The sequence below is a fragment of the Diadema antillarum genome, unplaced genomic scaffold, assembly GCF_040938485.1.
Source record: "Diadema antillarum isolate AM-2024a unplaced genomic scaffold, OU_Dant_1.0 seq00002251_RagTag, whole genome shotgun sequence".
In the NCBI taxonomy this organism is placed as follows: Eukaryota; Metazoa; Echinodermata; class Echinoidea; order Diadematoida; family Diadematidae; genus Diadema; species Diadema antillarum.
In genome coordinates this window covers 114,148-139,561 of record NW_027272880.1, presented here as the reverse complement: position 1 = coordinate 139,561, position 25,414 = coordinate 114,148, and the positions used below count along the sequence as shown (strand labels likewise).

General features: G+C 39.3%; 1 protein-coding gene across 1 annotated transcript; it reads left to right on the top strand.

Moving 5' to 3' along the window:
* Positions 1–4,986: 4,986 nt before the first annotated feature.
* LOC139714357 (thioredoxin domain-containing protein 11-like) lies at positions 4,987–22,143 on the top strand. Its single transcript, XM_071626066.1, has 10 exons — positions 4,987–5,067; positions 6,476–6,830; positions 7,437–7,653; positions 9,097–9,324; positions 10,984–11,190; positions 17,766–17,834; positions 18,265–18,396; positions 18,888–19,757; positions 21,066–21,302; positions 21,899–22,143. Exons 2-10 carry the CDS (start codon positions 6,691–6,693, stop codon positions 22,121–22,123), a joined length of 2,325 nt encoding a protein of 774 aa, XP_071482167.1. The 5' UTR covers positions 4,987–5,067; positions 6,476–6,690; the 3' UTR covers positions 22,124–22,143.
* Positions 22,144–25,414: the final 3,271 nt, after the last annotated feature.

Genomic DNA, 25,414 nt, shown 5'->3' with positions numbered 1-25,414 from the left:
ACTTGGCAAGATACCTTATGTCATCATGATGACATGTAACTTTTTAGATATCAGCTTGGATAGATAACTTATGTCGCCATGATGACATGTAACTTTTCAGATGTCGACTTGGCAAGATGCCTTATGCACCATGATGACATGTAACTTTTTAGATGTCGACTTGGCAAGATATACTATGTCACTATGACGACATGTAACTTTTTTCGATGTTGACTTGGCAAGATACCTTATTTCACCATGACGACATGTAACTTTTTAGATGTCGACTTGATATGATAATTTTTGTCTCCATGTCAACTTATAAAGTTGATAAGTCGACATGATAGAGCTATTATGTTGACTTGACAAGATAAATTATCTCGCCAAGTCTCCAAGTCGAATGGCACTTTAAAGCTTCCGTAAATACCATATCCTAAAGATAAGTCAATACGCGAATTTTGAGAAAGAGTGGGGAAAAAAAATAACGGCGAATAGTGATACATCGAAAGAGGGCGTCGGCCTACACTTCCAGAAGAGCTCGATTCTGGCTGAGGATGTTACATTGTCTCCCATGACACTTTTCATCCTGTGCATGCATTCCAAAAAAAGAAAAAAAAAGAAATAATAATAATTTCTTTGCATACCGACATATTTTGCAAATATGCGCGTGTGTGTGCATGGCTTCTATCTCATATTTATTCATTGATTTCGTTTATTATATTCTTTTATACTATACTGTCTTTTTATTGTTCGTCACGAGGTGGTGCGCTCGGTGTCGTAAAAGGATCCTCAACGATATACCACGCGTATAGGCCCTACAGAGAGATGTGCACGAGCAAGAAGAGGGTGTGTGTGTGGGGGGGGGGGGGGGGGGGGGGGGGGGCGGAGGTATTTCCATATAACATCAAAATATTTGTATATCCAAGTTATATCAGCGTAAAAAATGGGATTGCGCTTGAAGCGGCCCAAATTATGCTAAATTGCCAATGAATTGTGTCACATCATTATCATCCAATATTTTGGTGCTTAAGCAGCTGACAAGCAAAAAAAAAAAGAAAAACCAAAACAAAACATAAATTATAAGAACAAAAGTAAGGTCCTCTCATTTTCCCCTACCACTTATGGTTATCGCTTAAGCAACTACAGCAACAAAAGTCTTCAAATTCTATACTCCCAACTGAACTATGGCACTCGACCGGGAAAAACCAACAAAACAAACAAACAAAACCCAAACCAAAATCAAGTGTTCACAACTTTTTATTGTCAATTGCGTCAACAAATCAGCTGACAAACTAACAAACAAACCAAAAAGATGTACCACAGTGCACAAAATTTAACTAGCGATCCACGTCCGACAAGCTTTGCTTTTTAGTGGATCACTATTTTCCATAATCGAATTTATTTTCTGCTCGCACACGAAGTATTGATACAGTGTTCCTCCTAATTATTGTACATATATGTTGTTCTATAATTTGTCTCGTATATTACATGAATCTTTTGCAAACGTTTGAACAATATTATTTCATGACATGTATACTTGTACTCTGTTTTTGATTTTCGTTGATTGGAAATAAACTATAATGATTGAATTGAAATTGATTGAATTGAATTGAAACGCCTAGAGATTTCCTGTTTGTAGCAATTATGCTATAATTATGCTAAAAACAGACAAATTATGCCTAGGATAATACCAAAACAAAAAAAAAATGCTGAAAATTATGCCAGAAAGCATAATCATGCCAACTCTGGAAACATAAGCAAAGGCGATGATGTAATTGCCTCAAAATTTCTCTGCAACCGAGGTCGCCGGGATTAAAAAAAAGAAGAAAAAGTTTTGGCGCTTCTCCTAACGGGACCCTGGAAGCTCTCTGCCCTATATACACTAATGTTGATGATTTTTTACTCCTGTCACGACATGGTAGGTTACATTGTCCATGTGAAAGTTCTACTATAAATCTCATCAGCCCTTTTACATCAAATTTATGTATATGTGCAAGGCATCCATTAAAAGGAGTTTACACTGCATAGGAAGCAAGAGGGCAGTAACCCCTCAGTCCTTCATTACGTCAGGGGCACGAGTGTTATAAAGCGTAACATAGAGGGAGAGGGTGACTCACACCTAGTGGAGACCGCTGCCAAATGTCTACCGGTGGGAGGACAGCCCAGAAGAGGCATAAGTTAAGAAACTGATAGTCGCACCCAACTGTAGTGGTCAGCTAACGTTAGAGGAATATCCTCCTTCTTAGGAAACCATGTTCAAAAACAATTCTTTGAAATTAAGGAAAAGTCACTCTTAGGGGTGTGTCCATTTTGACCAATTGGTATGAAGCTGTGTGAAACATCTCACCCCCTCCTCCAATAAGATAACTTGTTTGATAATACATTCAGTGATTGGTCCTACCAGGGAGGTGAGACACACCTCCCTGGTCCTACATAGACAAGTGTAGTTAAGAAGGAAATTTTGGAGAACAAAACCGGGATGCAAAACCCAAAATTCTGGAGACCAGAGCACAAAATTGTTTGGGAAACCATTACGTGTGTATCCAGTTCGTCGGGAGGGTTCGGTGTACATCAGTATCGCCGACATACTGGTCTGCCCTTTGATAGATGAATTTGGAACGAGGAGAAAGAGGTGGTGGCAAAAGGCCACATTCAGACTTCAGTGTTTGAAAATCTGAGCCGAGGAAATCTCTCATCAACCGGAAGGAGGTTGCGACAGGGGTTGTTATAGGGAGAAAGTAACTTGCACAGATAGGGGAGAAACGCCAACGAAAGTTGGCGTTTAATGTTGGAGCAAGGAGTAATGTTGGAATAAGCTTCAACCGAATCGGACTAAAGAGTCTAGACAACTTAGAGAGGGATGGAGGGGACTTCGCCTAAGGGGGTACTCGAGTTAGACGTAACTAGGACCCAGGGGCAGAGACTTCAACATCTCATCCCAAGAATCTACCGGAGTTAGCGATGACATTAAATCAATGCATCTCTTAATTGGCAACAGTTTTGTCAATGTTTGTTAATCACCATTTTTATTCCAATGTTGTAAATACATTTCAAAATTCAGTACAATAAATTATCGAACTGAAGAAGCATTTGTTTCGCCGACTTTGTAGAGTCTCAGAAGAGAAAGCCTCTGATCCAGTTAAGGGGTGGTGCGGCGGCAGCGCCCAGTGACAACTCCTATGCGATGCAATATACCGTAAATAGTGCTCTTTCATAACAGGATGTGTGATTGGTCGAATCGCATACCCCGTTGTGAATTATACTTTTTTATTCTCTCACGAGGAATATCCAAGCATTAGAAACAATAGCGATCTGTACACTTTATTTAACGTCATAAAAAAATGGTACATAATTCATGCACTATGTATTCTACTCTATACACTCCGAATGCATAATACGTTGTCATGTGGAATTCTATAATAATAATTATAGCCTATCAAATAAAACTGCACTTGCATGGCTACCAGACATGGGATGATTAGGGTAGAGCATTTGTCCTTTATCATCGTTTCACCATTTATGCACTACTTAAGAGCATTCTGCATTCATTTATCTGACCATTTGCACTTATAAAATTACATTAGGGCCTACCCATTAAAGAGGAAATCCAGTCCAAAAGTTAGTTTGATAAAAAAAGAGTAAAATCTTACTATAGTTCAACGGTAAAAATTTGACTGAAATCGGATGACAAATAAGGAAGTTATGACATTTTGAAGTTTTGCTGATTTCAGCAAAACAGTTCTTGTACAGTGGATATGAATATGCAAATGAGTGAGCTAACCATGTCATATCCTCACAATTTTCCATTGATCGTGTACAAAAAAAAAAAAATTCAATGTTTCTGTCATTGAAGTATGAAACATGACATTATTCTTGGTTGAATAACTTCAGAATAGTGATCAGTTAGATATCGAATACACGTACGAGGATTTGAACCTCGGGCATAATTGCGTTTGAATGAAAAAAATGGAAATTTCAAAATTTTACGTATACCCAGGTACAAACTATATGGTATAAGTTGTGAGGGAATGACATGCTCACTTTGCCATTTGCACATTCACATTCACTGTTCAAGAACTGTTTCCCCCCAAAATAGCGAAACTTTAAAGTGTCACAACTTCCTTATTTTCTTATCCGATTTCGATCAAATTTATATCATTGAACTCGTAATATTTTACTCTTTCTTGTCAGACTAACTTATATTTTGGACGGATTCCCCCTTTAACTGGTTTTGCTGGCCTTTGTTTAGTGTAGGACTTACTTGTCAATAAAGCAAGATAAAAAAGTCGAAGTGAAAGATGCGGAGCAACTGAAGGAATAATTGGACCTTCCCGACGAAGAAATTAGAACTCCTCCAAAACAAGCCCTATCACTAAATTTCCAGTGATTTTTATTTTTATTTTTTTTTTAAGGAAGCCTAGTGATTTTACTTCCAAGGCCAGAATGAACGAGCAACTATAGCCTTAAATCACACGTTTATAGTAAATGATAGAAGCACACTGTCGATTGAAAACTATTACTAGTATTAATCGCCACTGGAACAAAGAACATAAAATGCATACATTCACATCAGACGGCATGGCATCAAATCCTCTGCTTGAAAGAAAGCACAATCATAAAATTCATTCTCCCGAGGGGCCCTCTGAACACATAATTATTGTGTCGAGTGTGCGTGTCACGTGTGCATACGGGGAGGGGGCGGGGGGGGGGGGGGGTCGAGGGTACCACATCATGATTACTCAGTACTTACTCGTGGCTTGGTGAAGACCAATGCTTCCTCAATCCCCCCCCCCCCTCCCCCGTTGACCTATTGGAAATGCATGCACGTTTTTTTAATAGATTTTATAGGCCTATAGGCCTATAAAATCTATATATAGGGGTTTTTAAAACACCCCCTCCCTTTCCGTCTGCAGGTGCGAAGTATACTGAGCTGAGCTGAGAGAGAGGCTAGGCGTTGGTAATGTGTGTGATTACTATTGAAGTACGTGGCGTAATGCTGTTTGCCAAGCGAAACTTGGATTGTGCGTGACTTACTAGTAATTCATCATCACTGGGAAGGTACTGGTCACCGTCACTTTTGTGGTGTTTGTAAGTTACCGTGGTCGTTAACTTGTGCTCTTTGTGGCATAATAAGGGCAGCCGGGCTTTCATTTGTACACAAAACAATAATATTTCGAACGATGCACAGGTCAGAGCGATGTTCCCTTTGGCTTTGCACGGGTTGTGTTCAATGTCATACTGTAAAGACACAACGTCAACGATAGAATGGTGTTTACGAGGTGACACAGCGGAGATGAGCCCGGCGGCGCGGCGGGGCGGATGAACCACGGTAGACTGAGGTGCATCACACATCACACTAGCCTGACCAGACACTGTGCTGCGCGACAGCGCTGCGTGTAGTTAACATCACACATACCGCATACCGCCTACAACTTACAAGTACTAGATCTAGAGCTGTACGATTCATCATACACCCGGGCTGCGCCTTCGACAAGATTTCGTACATTGTACTTTGTATATGCGAGAGACCTCATTATGATAGCCTTGTTGAGGCTTGTGCATCGACTTTAGTACCTGTAGGCCCACCTACAATTTACCATGTCCATGTGTACCGTGCCCGTGCCGTGGTACACTCTTGTCTCAAATGTCTGTCATCTGGCTTTGCGTCCTTGCCTGCATCATGATGTAGATCTTCTATGTTGTTTAAACTTACTGATGAAGTGATATGATTATGTGCAGAATGTTACCCACTAGCTATGCATGACTAGCATTTATGAGTAATGACAGCTTGCAGTGGCAGATCCAGGCCCAGGGGGGAGGGAGCGCCCCCTTTATTTTTTTTGCAAAAAAAAAAAAAAAAAAAAAAAAAAAAAAATGGGGGAGGGGTGTGTGCTCGCCCTTTACGGCGCCCCCTCTTCACGGAATTTGTGGATCCGCCCCTGGCTCATTTCCATTTTCACAAGTCAAGAACTTACTTCACCATTCTTGTGACTGCATATCGCACTGCCACTATCTGACAACAGACTAACAGTTTATCATTTGTGACACAACTTCCTTTATTTTTCAACTGATGTAATGAATAGGTGGCATTCAATGTCATCATCATGCCATGTACCGGTAATCATTCAGTCTCAGAATGCTACTTGCTACCAATTATCTGGATGGAACAAACATTCTCTTGGATGTGTTACACAATTTACAGATCTTAAAATATTCCACGACTATGAGATCAAATATAATGACAGACATTGAGTAACAAATTTATAGTTCATGCTTTAATACTGTATCTCATGTTACATAATGCATAACTATACACTGCATAGCTTCCTGTACATGTATATACAGAATAAAATGTAGCTCTGTTGCTGTACAAAACATGTTTACAGGGACCTGCAGCCAAATGTCACAAAGAGGCAGATTATTATTCAACAGAAAGGATCTGATGAGATTTTGTGTCTTTTCTCCATTGTTTTCTTCTTTTTTTTGTACACTGTAGACAGCAAAATTTGCAATGTGTCGTGATGGAAGAGGCAAGTCTACAAGGTGACATCGACATACATATACTGAGAACTTCCTCTGGATGCATCCTCTTGCGGGTTGACAGACTTTCTCTGCTCGTGTATGCGTCTCTGAAAGAAGTGCTCGCTGTGTAATGGGAGATTCCCACCCACTATCCCGCTAGGAGACATTGTTGTCCATCTTTTCTTGAGCATGGTGCTTGGTTACTGCTTGTGGCTGAGTAACGCGTGGCAGAAGGTGCGAGAAACGATGGCACGCAATCCTGAGCTCTGGAGTTTGTTCATGGCCCTCATCCTGTCGGGCATTGTGTCTCACCTGGATAACCCCAGGGGGTAAGAACAATCAAACTCTAGCATGAAAGACATACATGCATGATTAAGTATGTGATGCCATAGCAGTACTGTGCTCTCCCATTATAACAAAGTCGTCGGGACCGGCAGTTTTCTTTCATTTCGAAAATATCAAAATTTTGTTAATAACCGAACAGTAAAGAATATGTTCGCAAAAACCGATAAGTCCATATTTGCCAAATGGAGATATTTGCGAGTAAAGGTCAAGAAAAATAAAGAGAATAATAAGAAATTTTGTAGAGATGATAAGTTTGGAAGAATTTTTACTCAGTTGTAATAAAAGTTTTTTTTCATGGCAGTGTTCATTATTATGGAATGCACTGTATTTCTTTGCAATGAATACATTCAGTAAGTATATCCTATATTTCATACTACATGCATGGATGATCAAATTGATAAACTTAAAGTGAATCATTGCAAATTCATGCACAGGATAGAACATTGTTACAAGAATTGTACATGGTATATTTTGAGTCTCGAAATGAATTTGTTGTCATTTTTTTTATTTTTTTATTTTTTTTTTTTGGGGGGGGGCATTCAGTCAGTGAACTGGATACATATCCTTCTCCTTGGGTTGTCTTTCTGCAGGAACAGGGCACCTTTTGCCTCGGCCCTGCCCCCGAGGATATTCAGCAGTGATTCGCCAGTGGCAGAGTTTACAACGGGGGACATGATGGCAGTCAGGGATCACATCATCACAACAGATGCGGAAGTATGGATGATCATGTACTATGCCCACTGGGACGCCCACTCTCTTGCGACAGCCGTAGAATTTGAAGAGGCCGCTCGGCAACTATCCAACCAAGTGAGGCCTGAGAACAGTTCAGAGTGCTAACATTTCTGTAATAGCTTTGAACAGTTGAATTTTAATTGGGTGCATCATGAAAGGAAATTATATGGTACTTATATTTGCCAAACATTTTGTTTTGTTGTTGTGTGACAAATAGTGACTAGTAAAGTTTTGCAGCATTTGTCAAAGCGAGGGCGAGTTGTCCAGTTCGAGTTTAGCCTGACCCAGATTGGGTAAGTTCCGAGATTGCGACTCCGGCAAACCTTTTTGGTTAATATTTCGCATTTTCGTCGTTACCCATCGAATATCTTGTTATTACAGCGTTATTCCGCACATATCTTAGGCATACGTTCACATTTGGGAGCGAAATTTGACAACTTTTGTAGGCGTACCAGAACTATGTTTTGGCTTTAAGTTTGTGCTATTTGCACTCTTCTCTTATATTGACTTGTTTTTATGTCTCCGCCACGAAGTGTCGCCGGAGGCATTATGTTTTCGGGTTGTCCGTCCGTCCGTCCGTCCGTCCGTCCTTCCGTCCGTCCGTCCGTAATCAATTTTGTGGACAGCGTATCTAAGAAACAGTTAGAGGTATCGTAATAAAACTTGGCATGTATATGTATGAGTGGGCGAAGTTGTGTCTATCAACTTTTGGGCGTACATGCTCAAGGTCAAAGGTCAAAAGGTCGAGGTCAAATGCTCAAAATTTCACTATTTTCCATATATCTCGGCAATGCCTGGAGGTATTTTCTTGAAACTTAATGTATGCATGAACTACCAAAGAAAGATTCCCCAGAGAGAGTTTTGGGTCATGAGGTCAAAGGTCAAGGGTCAAAGGTCAAGTGAAAATGTTAAAATTTCACTTTTTTCTCCATATCTCGCAAATATTTTAAGGTATCTCCGTGGAACTTAGTATATATGCATGTACTAACTGGCAGTTATCATGTAGGAAATTGAGGGGTCATGGGTCAAAGGTCAGGGGTTAAAGGTAGAGGTCAACTCATCAAAATGTCATTATTTCCCTCTTATCTGTGCAATGCCTGCAGGGTTTTTTCTTTTTATGCATCTATTACCAAATACAGATTCTCTTGGAAGTTTCTTGTCAAAAGGTCAAAGGTCAAGTAAAAAAGTGCTAATTTTCACTTATAAATATCTTCTTTAAACTTATGAAAGGGTCAAAAGTTTGGTACTATCCCCCAAATACCTGCACTCTTATTAGACAGTATAGCCATTCATCCAAATAAACCTAGTTCAAGGAGAGTTTCAATCAATGCATTTGTGACAAACCTGTCATTTTGATATTTTGCCAGTTATGTGAAACTGTCGTCACACATTGTCAAGACGTTGTGCTATAGACCTATTCGGAGAACCATGCATTATGGCGGAGGCATACCAGTCGCCATAGTGACATTTCTAGTTGATAATGTTTCATTTGTTTTGGTTTTGTTTCCCACCTGCCAGGTTCTCTTCATGGCAGTGAACTGCTGGTATCCTGCTGGAGGTTGTAGACACAAGGTGGTGGTACCCTACTACCCCATCCTGTTTGCCCACCGTGACAGCCGGGAAGGGGTGCAGTACACAGGGCTCCAGAAGACCCAGGAGTTGGTGGAGTTTATGAAGAGGGTGTGCAGCCCGGTGCAGTATCTCCCAGACATGAAGAGCCTGGACTTGCTGCGAGCTCAGCATGATGTAAGATTTCAATCTGCTTGCAGTCATTAGGCTTTGGAGGAGGTTTGGTGAAATGAATGAAGAGGAAATGTGCTTTATAACACAGAGTTTATCCAAAACAGGAATAAAAAGTTTGAGTAAAGACTAACAGTACAGTCATTAATACTATTTTAATAATTGTGATAGGTAAAATACTAGTGAGCTTTGTGCCTTGTCCTGAGCACTTCAAAAGATCTGGCAGGCTGCTTTAGACCTGTTTAGTTTTAAAATACTAACTTATGTCGGCCATAACTGGGGGCTTCCAAAATAAGAAGAAAAGATGATTCAATGAGTTGTTATTTGAGTCAGATGCATTGCACGATGTCAGTGCATAAATTAACTGTTGTTAGACATACTGAAGCCCCCAGTTATGGCCGAAATAGACAGTAAAGTCAAAAACAATGCCCAAACCAAACAGGTCTATACCCAGAGTAAACATTGGGTGCATAAATCAGTCTGGGACCCCGTTTACAGTGCGGGGCTGGGCTGAGCCCCGCAATTTTGTCCGTTTACACTGCCGGACTTGGCCGCGCTTTTAATTCAAACCTTTCAATATTTTGCCGTAGTGGCACTCTGCTTGTAAACAAACGCAATTTGGTATAGTCTGGTTTTTAGACCCTTTGCCAACTGGATTCCGTGGCCGTTCGGGCAAAGGCCTGTGCCGAAGGAAAAATCCTTTGCAGGACAAAACTACCTTAAACTATACTAGTTTTCGACATTGAGGGAGTTAATATCCTGAATAACGAAATAGTACGGGCAGAGGGTCTTGAAGCCAGACTAAAATTGGCCGCGCATTTGGCCCAGTTTGCGTTTACACTGAGAAAAGGCCGGGCTCGGCCACGGCTCGGCCACGGCCGGGACCACCTCCAGAGTGTGGCCAAATGCGCGGCCAATTTTGGCCCCGCATTTGGCCTTTTGCGCGTTTACACTAAAATGAAGGCTGGCTCGGCCGCGGCGGAGCCTCGCACTGTAAACGGGGTCTTGGCTGATGAATTCACTGCATAATCCCAGTCTAGCTTATTGGACAAGCTGATACAGGGATTACTTCTTCAAGGTTCAAGATGAAAGAGTTTTCTTTTAAATCACAAAGTCTGAATTCAAGGGGAAGCAGTAGAAAATTTGAAGGAAATGTCTTGCCTCCTTCAATAACTATTGTACAGTGATCAGGGTACAGTTATCAGTTCATTTCAGAAACTAATTGTTATACTTTCTATTACTTTCAAATTAATGCGCAAGATTTACCTAATAGTCAGCACATAGAAAAACTACTGACCATTTGTGAAATTGAAGGACATGTTTATTAAGATTCATCACTGGATTCAAACTCATGTTATTCACCCTCCTCATGTGAATGAAGTATGGAATACCAAATTTAAAAGTCAATTGAAGGCCTTTCCTCTCCCTCATGGAACATAGATCATATGTCTGACTTCTGATAAACTTGAGTGATTCAGAAAGAAAAGCATGCTATATGATTTAAGTTTGAAATGTCAGAGAAAACTTCTGTTCTTTATAGATATTTAGCAGCATAAGATTGCCAATGTAATTAAATGTTTTTTAAAGAAAAGTTATTGAATTCATTTAACTGTAAATCTCACATTTTGCCAGTATTCATTTGTCTGTTCATGTTTTTTGATTCAGTCTGTAGCTGTTGCGTATTTCAGCTACGAACACACCCACACTCCACAAGGTCTAGCCTCGTACCAGTGGGCTGCCATGCTGCATCTGGAGAAGGACCCTATTCAACCCACACCATTTGCTATAGTCACCAGCAAACACCTGGCAGCAAGCCTAGAACTCGCCCATAATGCCAATTTCACACTGCTCAGGAATTTTAATACATCCCTGGTAAGAAGAAAGCTGGTCAGTTATCCTGATTATCACATGCTTTTTTTTTTCACTTACAGTTAAAGGTTTTATTCACCTTCTTTTTAGCTCGTCTGAGCTGAAGGCTCTAGTGAGCTATTGCGATATTTATCATCAGGAGTCCATTATGTTTTGTGTATCATTCATCATCTTTGAACTTCTTACATTATCATCTTCTTCTTGAAAACCCCATGACTATTTCATCAAACTTGCCAGGTAGCATCCCTTAGAGAATGTGTCCTAAAACCCAAAATAACTGGTTGAGAACAAGTCCCAAGTATATTCGGGCAGGGGTATATGGAAAATGTGTGTTGTAGCAAAATCAGCGTGTCCTCAACGGGTTAAGGAATCTTTAAAAGTCCTCGTCTCTAGAACTAGAAGTGATGAAGCTAAAGTTAATGCTTTGAGTAAGTACAGTGATACATGGGGTCCAAATGGGGCCAAATTTGTACACTTTCATCATCTTCTTGAAAATGCATGGTCAAATTTTCACCAAATTTGGCAAGTGCAGTACTCACCACATAATCAGGATAGGCTGGAAGTAGCAAAAATGGTTCCTTGTAAGCAGGGTGCCTGATTTTGCAATCTGCCTGCACCTTCGAGACATCAATAATTCATACTACACAAGTGTTCATATTAGTATTTACATTGTACAATTTCACATTAATACCATAGAAGTGGGCCAACTTTTGGGTGCCCATGCTCAAGGCCAAAGGTCAAGTAAACATTTTAAAATTTCACTTTTTCCTCCATATCTCACAAATGGTTCAAGGTATCTTCATGAAACTTGAACATATGCATGTACTGACTGGCAGTGATTATCTAGAGAATTTTGGGGTCGAAGGTCAGGGGGTCAAAGGTCAAGGTCAACTCCTCAAAATTCCACTATTTCCCTCATATTTATAATGCAATGCCTGCAGGATTTTTCTTGAAGCTTGATATATACAGTATGTACATGTATTGCCCAATAGAGATCTCTGGGAAGTTTTTGCCAAAAGTCAAAGGTCAAAGCACAAGTGAAGTGCTTTATTTCATTTGTTCCTCCATATCCCAAAAGTGACTCATGGTATCATCATGAAGCTTGGTACATATTTATGCATGTTCTACTTGACAGTAATTCTCTTGGTAATTTTATAGTCATAGGGCCAAAGGTCAATTGTCAAAGGCCAGGCTAAAATGCCAAAATTTTACTATTCAATACTGAAATTACACTTTTTCTCCATACCTTGAAAATTACTCAATGCGTAAACTTATAAAAGGGTCAAAAGTCAAGTAAAAATCCTCAATACCCGAAATAATGTACCTTCACTCTTAGACAGTAATAGCAAACCTAGTTCAAGGAAAAACCTTTAAACACATTTGTGACAAATTTATCATTTTAATATTTTGCCAATTATGTGAAATTGTCATCACACACTGTCAAGACATTGTACTATAGACCTATTAGAACCATGCATTATGACAGAGGATACCAGTTCCCATAGTGACATTTCTAGTAATTCTTGAACCTCTGTAACCCTCTCATATATCAGAGCAGTTTCTATGATCCTTTCAATCCCAGCTTTTTTAGACCATTTATAAGCTTACAGTACTTTTTTGATAACCCTTTTATTCTCAATACCCCTATACACATTTTCTTTTTTCAGATCCCTTTCTATAATCCTTTCATTTGACAGAAGCCTTTACATAATCCTTCATCCTCAGTACCTCTGTGCACCGTTTTATTTTGCAAAACAGTTTCTATAACTCTTTGATTCGCAGCTCGTTTGTTGACCCTTCCATATTACAATCATTTGTTGATAACCCTTTCATTTCACAAAATAGTTTCTGTGACCCTTTCACTCCCAGCTGATTAGTAGACCCTTTCAAATTAGATCAGTTTGTTAGTTGCCTGAGGTTGCTGTGTCCTTGTTAGGCAATAATCTGCAAGAATGTGTGGAAGGGGAACTTGAGATACTCGGGTGAGCTGTAAACCCATTGGGTCTCTTGCTTTGTGTGTGTGTGTGTGTGTTTTATTTACATACATTTTATATATTGTTCCATATTAAGTATCTTGAACCAGGGAATAACCTGAATTTAATTTTTTTTTTCCACAAATAGATTAAGGCAATAATATTCACTGGAAAATATTTGTTTCAGTCCTACATCAAAGCCAGTGTACATGTTATATAAATATGAAAAGTCTAGTGGAAATAATTTTGACATCTTTGATGACATTGTTTATATGACATTTCTGTATTATGTTCAAACTGTTTACTAGGGATCTTTCCATATTTAACCTCCTTAAAATGAATCATATCCAATATGTTAGCCGGTTTATTTTTAAAAGAAGGAAGCAATGATATGAAATACACAAGCAAACAGTCATTGTGTAATGAATTTTAGAAAGTCACCAGCTGGTCATGTTGATTAGATGCTTACCCAAGTCAGGGTTTTCTAAAGGTCAGCAATTTAATATAGAGGTACCTATGAATGGCTCCCAAGGGGAAAATGCAAGTAATATCCAAAAGTGCAATCAACCTAGTTTTTCTGTGGTCATCTAGACAGGAGAAAGTGCATTGACTGAAGCTTGATGGGATTCTTTTGTTGTGTTAACTGAGCATTGTCTCTTTGCCATAGACCATTGCATGCCTGTATTTTTTTTTTTTTTTTTTGTCCTGTATCATTACCAGCAGTATCAGTAGCAGCACAGTAAGATTTTCTTGTTACTCTCTGCATGATCAGCTGCTAATCAAGATAGGTGCTCCACTCCACTTGTGGGAGGAGTGAAGAATGACTCATCAATACACTGCATATTCCCAAGGGCCTGTGTTATTTCAGGACATAGATAAACCAGTTATGTTCTCTACATTAAGTATATACAATATGTTACTTGTCAAAGAATATCACTTTTAATTGTATTGTAGTTGGAGTGGCTTTTGATCCAAGTAAGAGAAAAGAAAAGGATTCATAGGAAACAGTATCATACAGGCAGTACTGTTGACCACCACACTGTGATAGCGCTGATTCTAGAAATGGTATTGGCAAGATATGTTTGGCTAGTAAAGATGACTCATATGATCCGATACATCCGAGCATTTTTCAAGAACTATTTCAGTACTCCTTGTAACCTTTCTGTGTACTGTTTAGTTTTCAGATTGTGTTTTTGTCTTTGTGCTTGTTTATGTTTATTGTGCAGTAACTCTTGTATTTTGAAAGCCCTTCTGAAATATTATGTAATCTTTTAAGAGCCTTTTTGTTCTACATCCAATTCTCAAAGCTTTTGTGTTGAACATTTTAAAGTTGTTGCCTGTTTAAACAGCCTGCTTGGAGCTTTTGAATCTGTCCTCTGAAAGCTTTTAATCTGCATAATTTTGAAGAGCCCAAGTTGTTTAACCCATTGATTCTCAAGATGGTTCTTGTCATCCCTTTCATTCTCAATACCTTTTTTTTTGTATTTTTTCTATTCTCATCTTTTTTTTTTTTTTTATGACAGTATTTTTCCCCAAGTGATTTCCTTAACCCATCTATTCTCAAAGTGTCAAATTGTTCCATTCTATTCTAGTTAACCTTCCATGCTATAATCCTGTAAGATTTGTGTGCCCCTTTTGCAACCCTAAAAAGATAGATTCCTTTCATCAGCTGGTACATGTATATTTTAGAGGTAGGTAATTTAGACCTTTCTCAGAATAATGAAACTTGAAACTTCTGTATGATGGAGGGGGAAACAATACTACAGATTTCCAGCCAATTTTATCATGAGCCCCCCCCCCCCAAAAAAAACAAAAAACAAAAAACAAAAAACAAAAAACAAAAACAAAAAAAACCAAAACAAAACAAATCTCCCATATTCTTTTTACAGTGGGGGAGCATTTTCTTGAGTGAGGTGGGCTTAGTTTTTAGCTCACCTGAGCCGAAGGCTCAAGTGAGCTATTGCGATCACTCTTCGTCCGCCGTGCGTCGTGCGTCGTCCATCGTGCGTAAACTTTTACATTTTCATCTTCTTCTTGAGAACCCCTTGACCGATTTTCACCAAACTTGGCAGGTAGCATTCCTAGGGGGATAGGATCTCAATTTGTTCAAGTGGGCACCATTCCTTACCTGGGGGCCCCCAGAGGGGCCCAAACTCCCCAAAATTAAGGAATCTTAAAAAATCTTCTTCTCTAGAACCAGAAGTGATAGAGCTAAGTTAATACTATGAATTAGTACATTGATGACTGTAGTTTCAAGTTTGTTCATGGCGGAATCAGGGGTGCCCCCCTTGGGACCGAGGGGAGGGGGGTGGGGAGGGGTCCTAATGAGGCCCAAATTGTACATTTTCATCTTTTTTTTGAAAATGCCATGATGAATTTCCACCAAAGTTGGCAGGTAGCATCCCTAGGGGAAATAATCTTATTTCCATCAAATGGGCACCATGCCCCACTTGGGGGCCCCAGGGGGCCTAAATTTGGACCGAAATTGTAAATTTTCATCTTTTTCTTGAAAACCTAATCACTAATTTCACCAAACTTGGCAGGTAGCATCCCTAGGGGGATAGAATCTCAATTCCATCAATTGGGCACCATGCCCCACCTGGGGGCCCCCAGGGTCCCCCCTCCTGTAAGGAATCTTTACAGATTTTCTTTAGAACTGGAAGTGATTGAGCTAAGTTAATACAATGAGTCAGTATATTGATGACTGTTGTTTGACGTTTGTTCATGGGAGAATCAGGGGTGCCCTCCCTACCCCCACCCCCTTGGGACCCAAGGAAGCGGGATGGGACTGGGTGGGGGTCCAAATGCGCGCCTAAATTTTAATCTTTGTGCTGAAAACAACATAATGGATTTTCACCAAACTTGGCAAGTAGCATTCCCATAGGGATAAGATCTCAAAGTGTTTGAATGGGCACCATGCTTTCCTTGGGGGCCCCAGGGGGTCCAAACCTCCTGATTTAATGAATATTAAATAATATATTTCTCTAGTTCCAATCAAAAGTGATAGGGCTTTAAGTCTTTTTCCCCAAGCTGCATAATCCAACATTCTATAAAGTACAGTGTACATTGTAGGTATTTTTTACCAGTGTGATGGAATATGTAAATGGACACCATGCCCCCATTCTCAAAACTACCCCCACCATAAGTTTCCAATGTTCTCAGGTAAGAGTCTGCAAGAATGCATGGAAGGTGAACTTGCGATACTCAGGTGAGCGCGTGACCCGCGGGTCTCTTGTTTTCTCTCTCTTTTAAAAGAACTCTGAGGGGCATTATAATAAGATTTCATACATGATGTTCAGAACATTATACTTCAACATTGGAATATTTTGCGATGTTTGCAAAAAAAATGTAAAACCTTTGAATTTACCCAAGTTATTAGTGCCTGTTTTTTAACCCTTCCTTCCTTGTAACAGTGTTTGAACCATTGGACATTTTTTTTTAACCCTTCAATTCTGTTTATGAGCCTTTTTGTTTCCCCCTTTATTCTCCCAACCCGAGAAATTTTTTTGGGCATCTCTTTTCCTTCTAATTTTTTTTTGAACCTTTGAGGCTATTAAGACAAATTATCTCATTTTGTTAACCATTTGTTATCAAGAGTTTCTTCCTAAATCCTTTTTTATCCTCTCATCATCATAACCTCTACAATCCTTAATTCTTTGGATCTTCTTAAATGCTGATATTCAGTGCATTTTTAGCTTTAAATTTCCTCTTTTTTTAGTCATGCCATCCTCACTTAATTTTTTGTTAACTCTTCCATCATCAGAGCCTTTCAAATTGCTTCTTCTCAAAGCCTTTTGTTAACACTTATTCTCAGATCCTATAAATCCTTAATTCCCTCTGTCTCTCTTATACCCTGCTGTTTTCTTTTTTAATGTTCCTTAATCTCTTTTTGTCAAATATTTTATGATTGTAGCTTTTTATTTCCTTCACTTAGCCTCTTCAATTCTCAGATCCATTTTGGTTGGTCTTTTTTAATCCTTTTTTTTTTTCAACCATTCCATTTTCTAGTTGATAACCCTGCAAATCGGTAGAGCCTTTTTTTTAACCCCATCTCTCCTTGAAGGTGCTGAGCCTGTTCTATTCCAAAATGCATTTCTGTTAATTGTCTCATTGCAGTTTATTATTTTTTTGTGAGCATTTCCATTTTTTAGCCTTTGTAATAATTATTTAGTTGTATCTTAAAGCCTTTTTGTTCACCCTTTCATTATCAGAGCCTTGTAATTAACCGTTCAATTCTCAGTTTAGTTTTTGGGATAGCAGTTTCCATTTCCAGAGCATGCAATCATCCATTTCTCTCCATCAATGTTGGACAGGTATCATATCGTTTTTCAAACCCCAGTGGGTAAATCATGCCATTATTTCATAAGCAAAGGTTGTTACAGTTTAATGACAAGCAGAAGCAACACCATAGGGAAGGTGCATGATGATCAGATCTATCTTTATGCTGCTGCTTTTTTTTTAAGCATCAACCCTCTTGTGACTGTATTGTCTCTTGTCAAATGATGACAGTGTGTATCCAGTGGTGTTGAGAGGGGTATACAAGTGTGACAGAAGTTTAACTGAGGTTTATTGATACAGCATAATTATGTTCTCTTTTGATTACAGACTTATCCTGCATCATTACCTTTCAAGGCAAGACCAATCCTTGACTGGGTCAGTGAACACAGGGAATCGGTAAGTCATGCAAACTCGTTGTTCATGATATGCTTCAGGATTTATGTCTGTAATTTGCTAATTCTTTTATTCTTATATGATGCTTTTCTTCTCTTGTCTTGCTTTATTTACATTTTAAATGCCTGATGACAGTTGCTGTTCTATCACTGCTTATTTTGTGAGATGTTCTTGTCAAATCTGTGGTGACTGTTTTTAAACTGTTTATATTCAGTAGTCTAGCCTGCCATACTTTCAAGTTTGCTTGTTTAGCCTGCCCCTCTCCAAATGTTCTCTTTCTAACATACCCACTTGAAAATGATATACAGTCTTATGCAGCATTCATTTCAGTCATGGATGGCATGAGATCTTCCCTGGAGAACCATATGACTACCCCCCCCCCCCCAAGCTCATAGTAAGCCACCTGTAGAGGTCACATTTTGTTTCTTTTCAGTTGGTGCAGTGGATTGCTCCTCCTAGCCTGAAGAGTACCATCTTGTCATCGCAGGTCTCTCATCACCCGTCCCTCATCCTCTTCACCCCTCACTTCTATGGCAGCGGAGTCTTCAACAGTAACTTCATGCTGGTAAGAGCCTCAGGAGCGCAACACTTCCACCCATATTACACCCATTCATCTCCTCATTGTGTGTCCCCCCCTCACTTTAACAATCGCTCTCCTGGTAACCACATATTCTGTTATCCTACAAAGGCCAGCAGGAATTAACAAATATGGCATCAACTGAAAAAACCAGGTGGTCTTAATTCCACAGTGCACAGAAGATTACCAAAGGGTGCATATTCAAGGAGAATTGTAATGTTATGCCTAGTCTAGTATTTCTGTCTTTATAAAGTCAAGATGGAGGTGAAAGACATTAGTGTGTACTTCACCTCTTGTTATACATTCTAACGACTGGAAAACAGCATACACAAGTGTATCTTATCTTATCTTATGTCCTGCAATTATTGGATAGCAACAAGTGGCTGCTGAAAATGGATGCATTTTCTCTTCAGTGGCTAGAACAGCTGGTCCAAGACAAACAAGCTGTGACTGTTGGGTTTTCTTGTTTCTTATTTCAGTTACGTGAAGTTGCCCTGCAATACTACAACTGTCTCAGCAACAGTTACATCAGCAAGTTGACAGATTTGATTCAGGAGAAGCGCAGCATATCTGAAGGAGTCTTGCAGGGGGAGGAGTTTTGTCAAGCAGAGGACTGCTCTGGTGCTTTGTGGAGTGAGAGTGACTGCTGTCAGACTCTCGTCATTCCGGGGCGCATTGAGTCGATCACGATGGCGCGTGGAAATGTTTGTGAGATCTGCGAGACCTTTGATCACCCGCTGGCGGGGGCGAGTGACCCCTGCCTCCACCTCACCCTGGGCAGCTGGGCTCCCTTCCCTCTGGAGGTCATCAGTGGTGTGAGAGGGTCCCGCAATGCCTGCCTCCACCTCAACAACTTCTACAGCCCTTACAGCCACTACCGCCTCTGTTGCCAGGACGTTGACCTCCTGACCTGTGACCTTTGCCCTCCATTCCAATCCCTGCCTCCACATTCCTTGCCACAGAGCTCAGCGACCTCTGTAACAAGAACGTTTGGCTTACCTTGTGTTGAGCGCCAGAAATATAGTTTTAAAGAGAAGTCAGATTATTTTTCAGAGAGTTTGGAAAAACCTGTGAATGATGTTGACCAGCAAACTGTGTTACGCGAAGCCAGTGCCAAGATTATGCATAGCTCTTCCAGAAACAACAAGCCTACTCATGAACATATACAAAAAATGCATGAAAGCCATATAGAAAGCTTTGATGACCTTGTTTGTGCAACAAATAGGACGCTAGAGTTTCGTGCAATGAGGTCAGAGTTCTTCTGGTCCATGGCAGATCGGTTAGGACTGAAATCTGGAGTCAATCAGAAGAGGAAGGACAGTGTTGGTGTAGCAATAGTTGATATTCAGGTAAGTTCCCCCTTGAAAATCTGATAGCAAAATTAAGGAAAGTCCTTCCGAACAAGACTTAAGGAGTAAACTACTTCTGTATTATAATTTATGGATGTTATTGTCGTACAGCCTAGTAACAAAGCATTTCATTCACCTGCTCCCTCCAATTTTGTGCCATAGGCAGGAATTCACTTAGTTGTTGCTACTAGGAAGGGGCAAACCTCCGGCAAGCTCTGTGATTGATAAGGGCAACTTTTGTGAACAGAGCATGCATAAAATCTTAATACATTGGAACCGGTCTATTCTACCATGGTTCATCAGAAAGAGGTATTTGTTTTGAAAGGATGCATTTGTAAACAAATAGTTCAGACTCTCCAGCTCAGCAGCAGAACAAATTATGAAGATGCCTTTACGGGAAGCTTCCAGTCTTACCTGTTCAAGAGTGCAAATCATCCTCATAAAAGTTAGTGAACCACCAACCATCATTACTGTAGAAATGAAATATTTTGCAGTGTGGAAATTTTTGTGATTTGTACATTCTGATGAACTAGTGTGAAATAAGATTTTGTGAATATTTTTTGAAACAGTGAGATGTTCAGAGAAAGAATCAAATCTGCAAAGTTATGAAGAAGTGAAGTTCAATAAAATATTCCCTTTTCAACAACAAAAATTATGTTATTTTTAAAGTAAACTCTGCATGTGACTCCTCACTGCATGTCCTAAACTTAAAAAAATTCAAAGCCAAGAGAAAATTCTAATAATTAATCATTCAGTATGAATAATAATCCTGAGTACTTCCTGTTTGAACATCAAAGTTATGGCAATTTTTTTTTTTCTCCTGAAGCATGTTGCTGTGGTGTTGATTTGAACTATTGTGTGTGAATGCTTGCTCTTCTCAAACTTGAATGCATATTTATCAATGTCACTGCCAATTGTCTGGAGACTGTGTTTGTCTTGTGGCCAGTTTGAATGCTCTTACTTCTGTACATTTTGTGAAATAAGGTGGGAAATGTGTACCTAGAGAATAGCTGTGAGCCCTCAGAATTTCAAATTCAGGATAGGAAAATCTGTGCTTTGGACTCTTTTTGGCTTTCGTATATGTTGACAGCTTGATATGCGATGACAGCTTGGTATACCATGCATATTACAACTTAGTAAATGACTTGCATCAGTTGTCATCAGAGACTGATAGTAAGAAAAATGAGTGACAGGAACCAGAGTATATATTGAAAAGTCTAAAAAGAATGAAAAATCTATTGCATGTAGATTCTTTTTTACATTCATTTTTTTCTTCTTTCATTCCTTTTTTCTTCAAACATGTTACAGAATGAAACTCACCATGTACTGCAGCTGGATAAACATCACTTGTCATCAGTACTTCTCAAGCAATTCATCATGAACTATACAGAGGCCATACTCCCCAGACACATTCAGTCAAGCTACCCCTCTCCTGGTCCGACTGACACCCAGCAGCCAGACTGTGGAAGTGGTAACCCTGGAATAGTGTGCATCACAGAAGTTACTACAGATACCTACAACGATTTGGTCCTGGACAACCACAAGGTATGCTGCTCATCAGATATTTAGTGAAGATTAAAATATTTTTCCCCATTAAGTGTTTTATGTGAATCAATAAGACTTGATATCATTTATGTGATGATAGATATGATGATAGATTTGATTGGATATCAGGTAAATATATGTAACCCTTAAGTGGAGTGTATTTTCTTTTTTCATTGAGGTTTGGTCAATATTAGTGTGATTACTTGATGGCAAGATAGCGGGCTCTGATTACCAAATTTCAAGTGTAGCAAGCATTTTCTGCCCATTAATGGTACAACTTGAGAAATCAAACTGTAGGAAGATTTTCCTCTTAATACGACATTTCATAGTCCTTTATTTCTTGATTTTATTCAGAGGGTTCTTGTCATCAAATCTAACCACATGGAAAGACAGGGAAGATACCTTGGCATACTGTCCATCTCCTTTCAGTTTGGATGAAACGGAATAAATGTTGTGTTTATCCATTTCAATGCATGCTATTAAAAGAGTTTACCTTTATCATGATAGTGAAAATAATATTGGTTGACAAAATGTGGTAAAGCATCCATGTCCATAAACCATATCCCCATGCACTTATGTATTCATTGAGGATCCAGCACGTATATCTCCAACTGGCTGCATTATTCCAGTCCCACCACGACCTGACGATAGCGCGGATCAATGCCGATTCCAACGACCTCCCGTGGCACCTGATGGCAGCAGCCTATCCCACAATTCTCTTCTTCCCAGGGAGCAACAAGTCTAACAGTGTTCTGTTCCCTGTGGAGGAAGCTGTCACTTTGCCCAATCTCGTGGAGTTTGTCTTGCAGCACATGAGGTAGCAGGCTTTCTGTTTTGTTTAGTTTTTAACCCCCCCCCCCCCCCTTTGAGAAGAAGCCAATTGAAATTGAAGAGAAACCGTTCCATGTCAAAGTTAACTTTGATAAATAAAGTAAAAGAGTGAGGGTATCATTGCCTCACAGTTTTATTATGCCTCCGCCACGAAGTGGTGCCGGAGGCATTATGTTTTTGGGTTGTCCGTCCGTCCGTCCGTCCTTCCGTCCGTAATGAATTTTGTGGACAGCGTAACTAAAAAACCTTTTGAGGTATCCTAATGAAACTTGGCATGTATGTGTATTAGGGGGTGAAGTTGTACCTATCAACTTTTGGGTGCACATGCTCAAGGTCAAAGGTCAAAAGGTCAAGCTCAAATACATAAAATTTCACTATTTCCACCATATCTATGCAATGCCTGAAGATATTTTATTGAAACTTACTTTATACATATATTACCCAATTAAGATTCTCTGGTGAAAGTTTGGGGTCATGAGGTCGAAGGTCAAAGGTCAAAAGGTCAAGTAAAAATATTAAAACTTCACTTTTTTCTCCGTAACTTGGAAATTGTTCAAGGTATCTTCATGGCACATAGTATATATGCATGTACTGACTGGCAGTGATTATCTAGAGAAGTTAGGGTTCATGGGGTCAAAGGTCAGGGGTCAAAGGTCAAGGGCAACACTTCAAAATTTTACTATTTCCCTCATGTTTATGCAATGCCAGCAGGATTTTTTTTTTTAAACACTTGGTGTATGCATGTACAATAACCTAATAGAGATTCTCTGGAAAGTTTTGTTTCCCTTTTTTTTTTGCCTCGAAGGTCAAAAGGTCAAAGATCAAGTGAAAGTGCTGAACTAACTTGTTCCTCCATATCTCGGAAGTGGCTCAAGTTATCTTGAAACTTACTACATATTTATGCATGTTCTGCCTGACAGTGATTATCATATATGAATTTTAGGGTCAAAGCCCAGATGAAAATGGTAACAATTTACTATTCAATACAGAAATTGCACTTTTTCTCCAACCTTGAAAATTACTCAATGCATAAATGTATGAATGGGTCAGAGTCAAGTTAAAGTCCTGAAATCTCCAAATACATGCTCTCCTATTCATCCAATTAAACCTAGGTCAAGGTGAACATTCAACACATTTGTGACAAACTTGTCATTTTAATATTTTGCCAATTTTGTGAAAATGTAATCACACATTGTCCACATGTACTATCTAGACCTATTAGGAGAATCATGCATTATGGCGGAGGCATACCAGTCGCCATAGCGACATTTCTAGTTTTTCGTTTCGTTTTGTTGAAGATTATGAATAAAATCATCTCATCGATGTCAGTAGCTTGAGAATTTAGGGTTTCTGGGACGAACACTGAACTAGGGCTTTCTATAGCTCAGTCAGTAGAACACCGGGCTAGCATCCGGAGGTCTTGGGTTCGAATCCCGATGGAATCCCATTTTCTTTGCTCATTTCTCCACTAATAGCTTACAAGTTGTTACTCTTTGAGAAAAAATATTATTGCTATGTCATTTCAGAAAACAACAGAAATAAAAGTTTTGATTTTGACATCATGTGCATGTAATAAAAAGAAAGTTCAGTGTGATGTGTGTGTAAGTCAATGTGACTTGTGAGATAATGATGTTTTCACCACAGGTGATATGCGCCTGTAATTGTGACCAATATCATCATTTAGTGCAAGCCTGTGAAATCGTAACATTTCCCAACTTCTTGAGTGTTTTTGTTGTTGTTTTGCCAGATTTTCATGAAACTTTCATAGTTTAACTTTGTTTCTTTTTATGCCAACTTGAACATGGAGCAGGGTTCCTCTTTGAATTTTTGTAAAACCAGAAACATTGGCAGAATGAATCTTTCACCAGTTGGCACCAACAGTGTTTTTCACAGCATGAAACTTTCGCAAATTGCCACTAGCATTCAATGCATTGTTTAGGCAAAACCTTTTGCAAATCTTGTTTCCTCAGGAAATTTGCGAAAGTTTCATGCACGCGAAAATTTCGGGTTTTGCAGTAATCTCACATTGTGTCATATGTATTGCTAAAGTGCAATCCCATACCATGCTTACAATGTTTTTCATAAATTCAGTTAAGTCAAGCAATCAGAAATTGAGGTTTGTAATTTGTTGTGTTTCAATAACTGAGCTAATATGACTCCAAAGGACAAAGAGTTGTAGTTGCTAAAATTATCAACTGAAGACATAACTTTCATTATTTTTTGTAGCATAAACCAGTGGAGCTTTGTCGTGTTACATCATTACCATGGCTAGTCTGCATTATTAGCTGAATCCAGTATAATTCAGCAAAAACATGTGAATCTTTAAAACTCCATAATTTTTTTATTTCATGTCTGATTTTGTAAAATCTGTTTATGTGACTTTACTCGATTAAAGTCAGTTTTAGCACGGTATAGAATTGCACTTTCACTTTACAATGTGAAGAAGGCATGGCTTGCAAGCAGGAGGTCTTCTTGTTACGTTACATGGAAGTTGCCTCTTGATCGAAAATCATGTGGATAGTATTTCAATATACAAATGATGCACAGGACAGAGTGGATTGGTGAGAATTAGATGCGCGAGTTTAACTTTGGAACTGTTTAAACCCACTCGCTGCGCTCGTGGGTTTTAGACCGTTCCAAAGTTAAACGAGAGCATCCAATTCTCACTGATCCTCGAAATAGGCCTGTGCATCATTTGTGTTTAAAATGGGCTCGTAAATTCATGAAATACAACTATTTTCCCTATCATGCGTCCGGTACACTTACAACACTATACAAGACTTCAGCCATGTGTTCGGATTTTACCGGACACATGACCATGCGTTTGGATTTTACCGGACGCATGGCTCAGTGTGGATCAGTAAAAATCAATGCATGACAATTGACCAATCAGATTGCAGAGATTCTAAAACCCATTTTATAACAGGTGCAAGACAATGGCCTCCTAACAGAACACCCTTTGATATACACCTGCAATACATGGACATACAATGTATCTGCATGAAGTTGGTCAGACTACACTAGTGATAGGATAATATTGCCTTCAAGCTCTGTGCCTTCTCAGACACATTGGTTATTGCAGCCTCATTAAGGAGTTAACTATCATTACCTTTATAGTATGGAGTGCTGGAGATTGATGATACATGCTAACTTCAACTGTTACCATTATAACTGCCTTCCAATAAGGTTCATGTTAACATGTGCTAGTATAATTATGTCTAGCAAACATCAGCATTCATGATTCATTCGGCAGACTTTACGTGGATTCAAACTATGGAGTG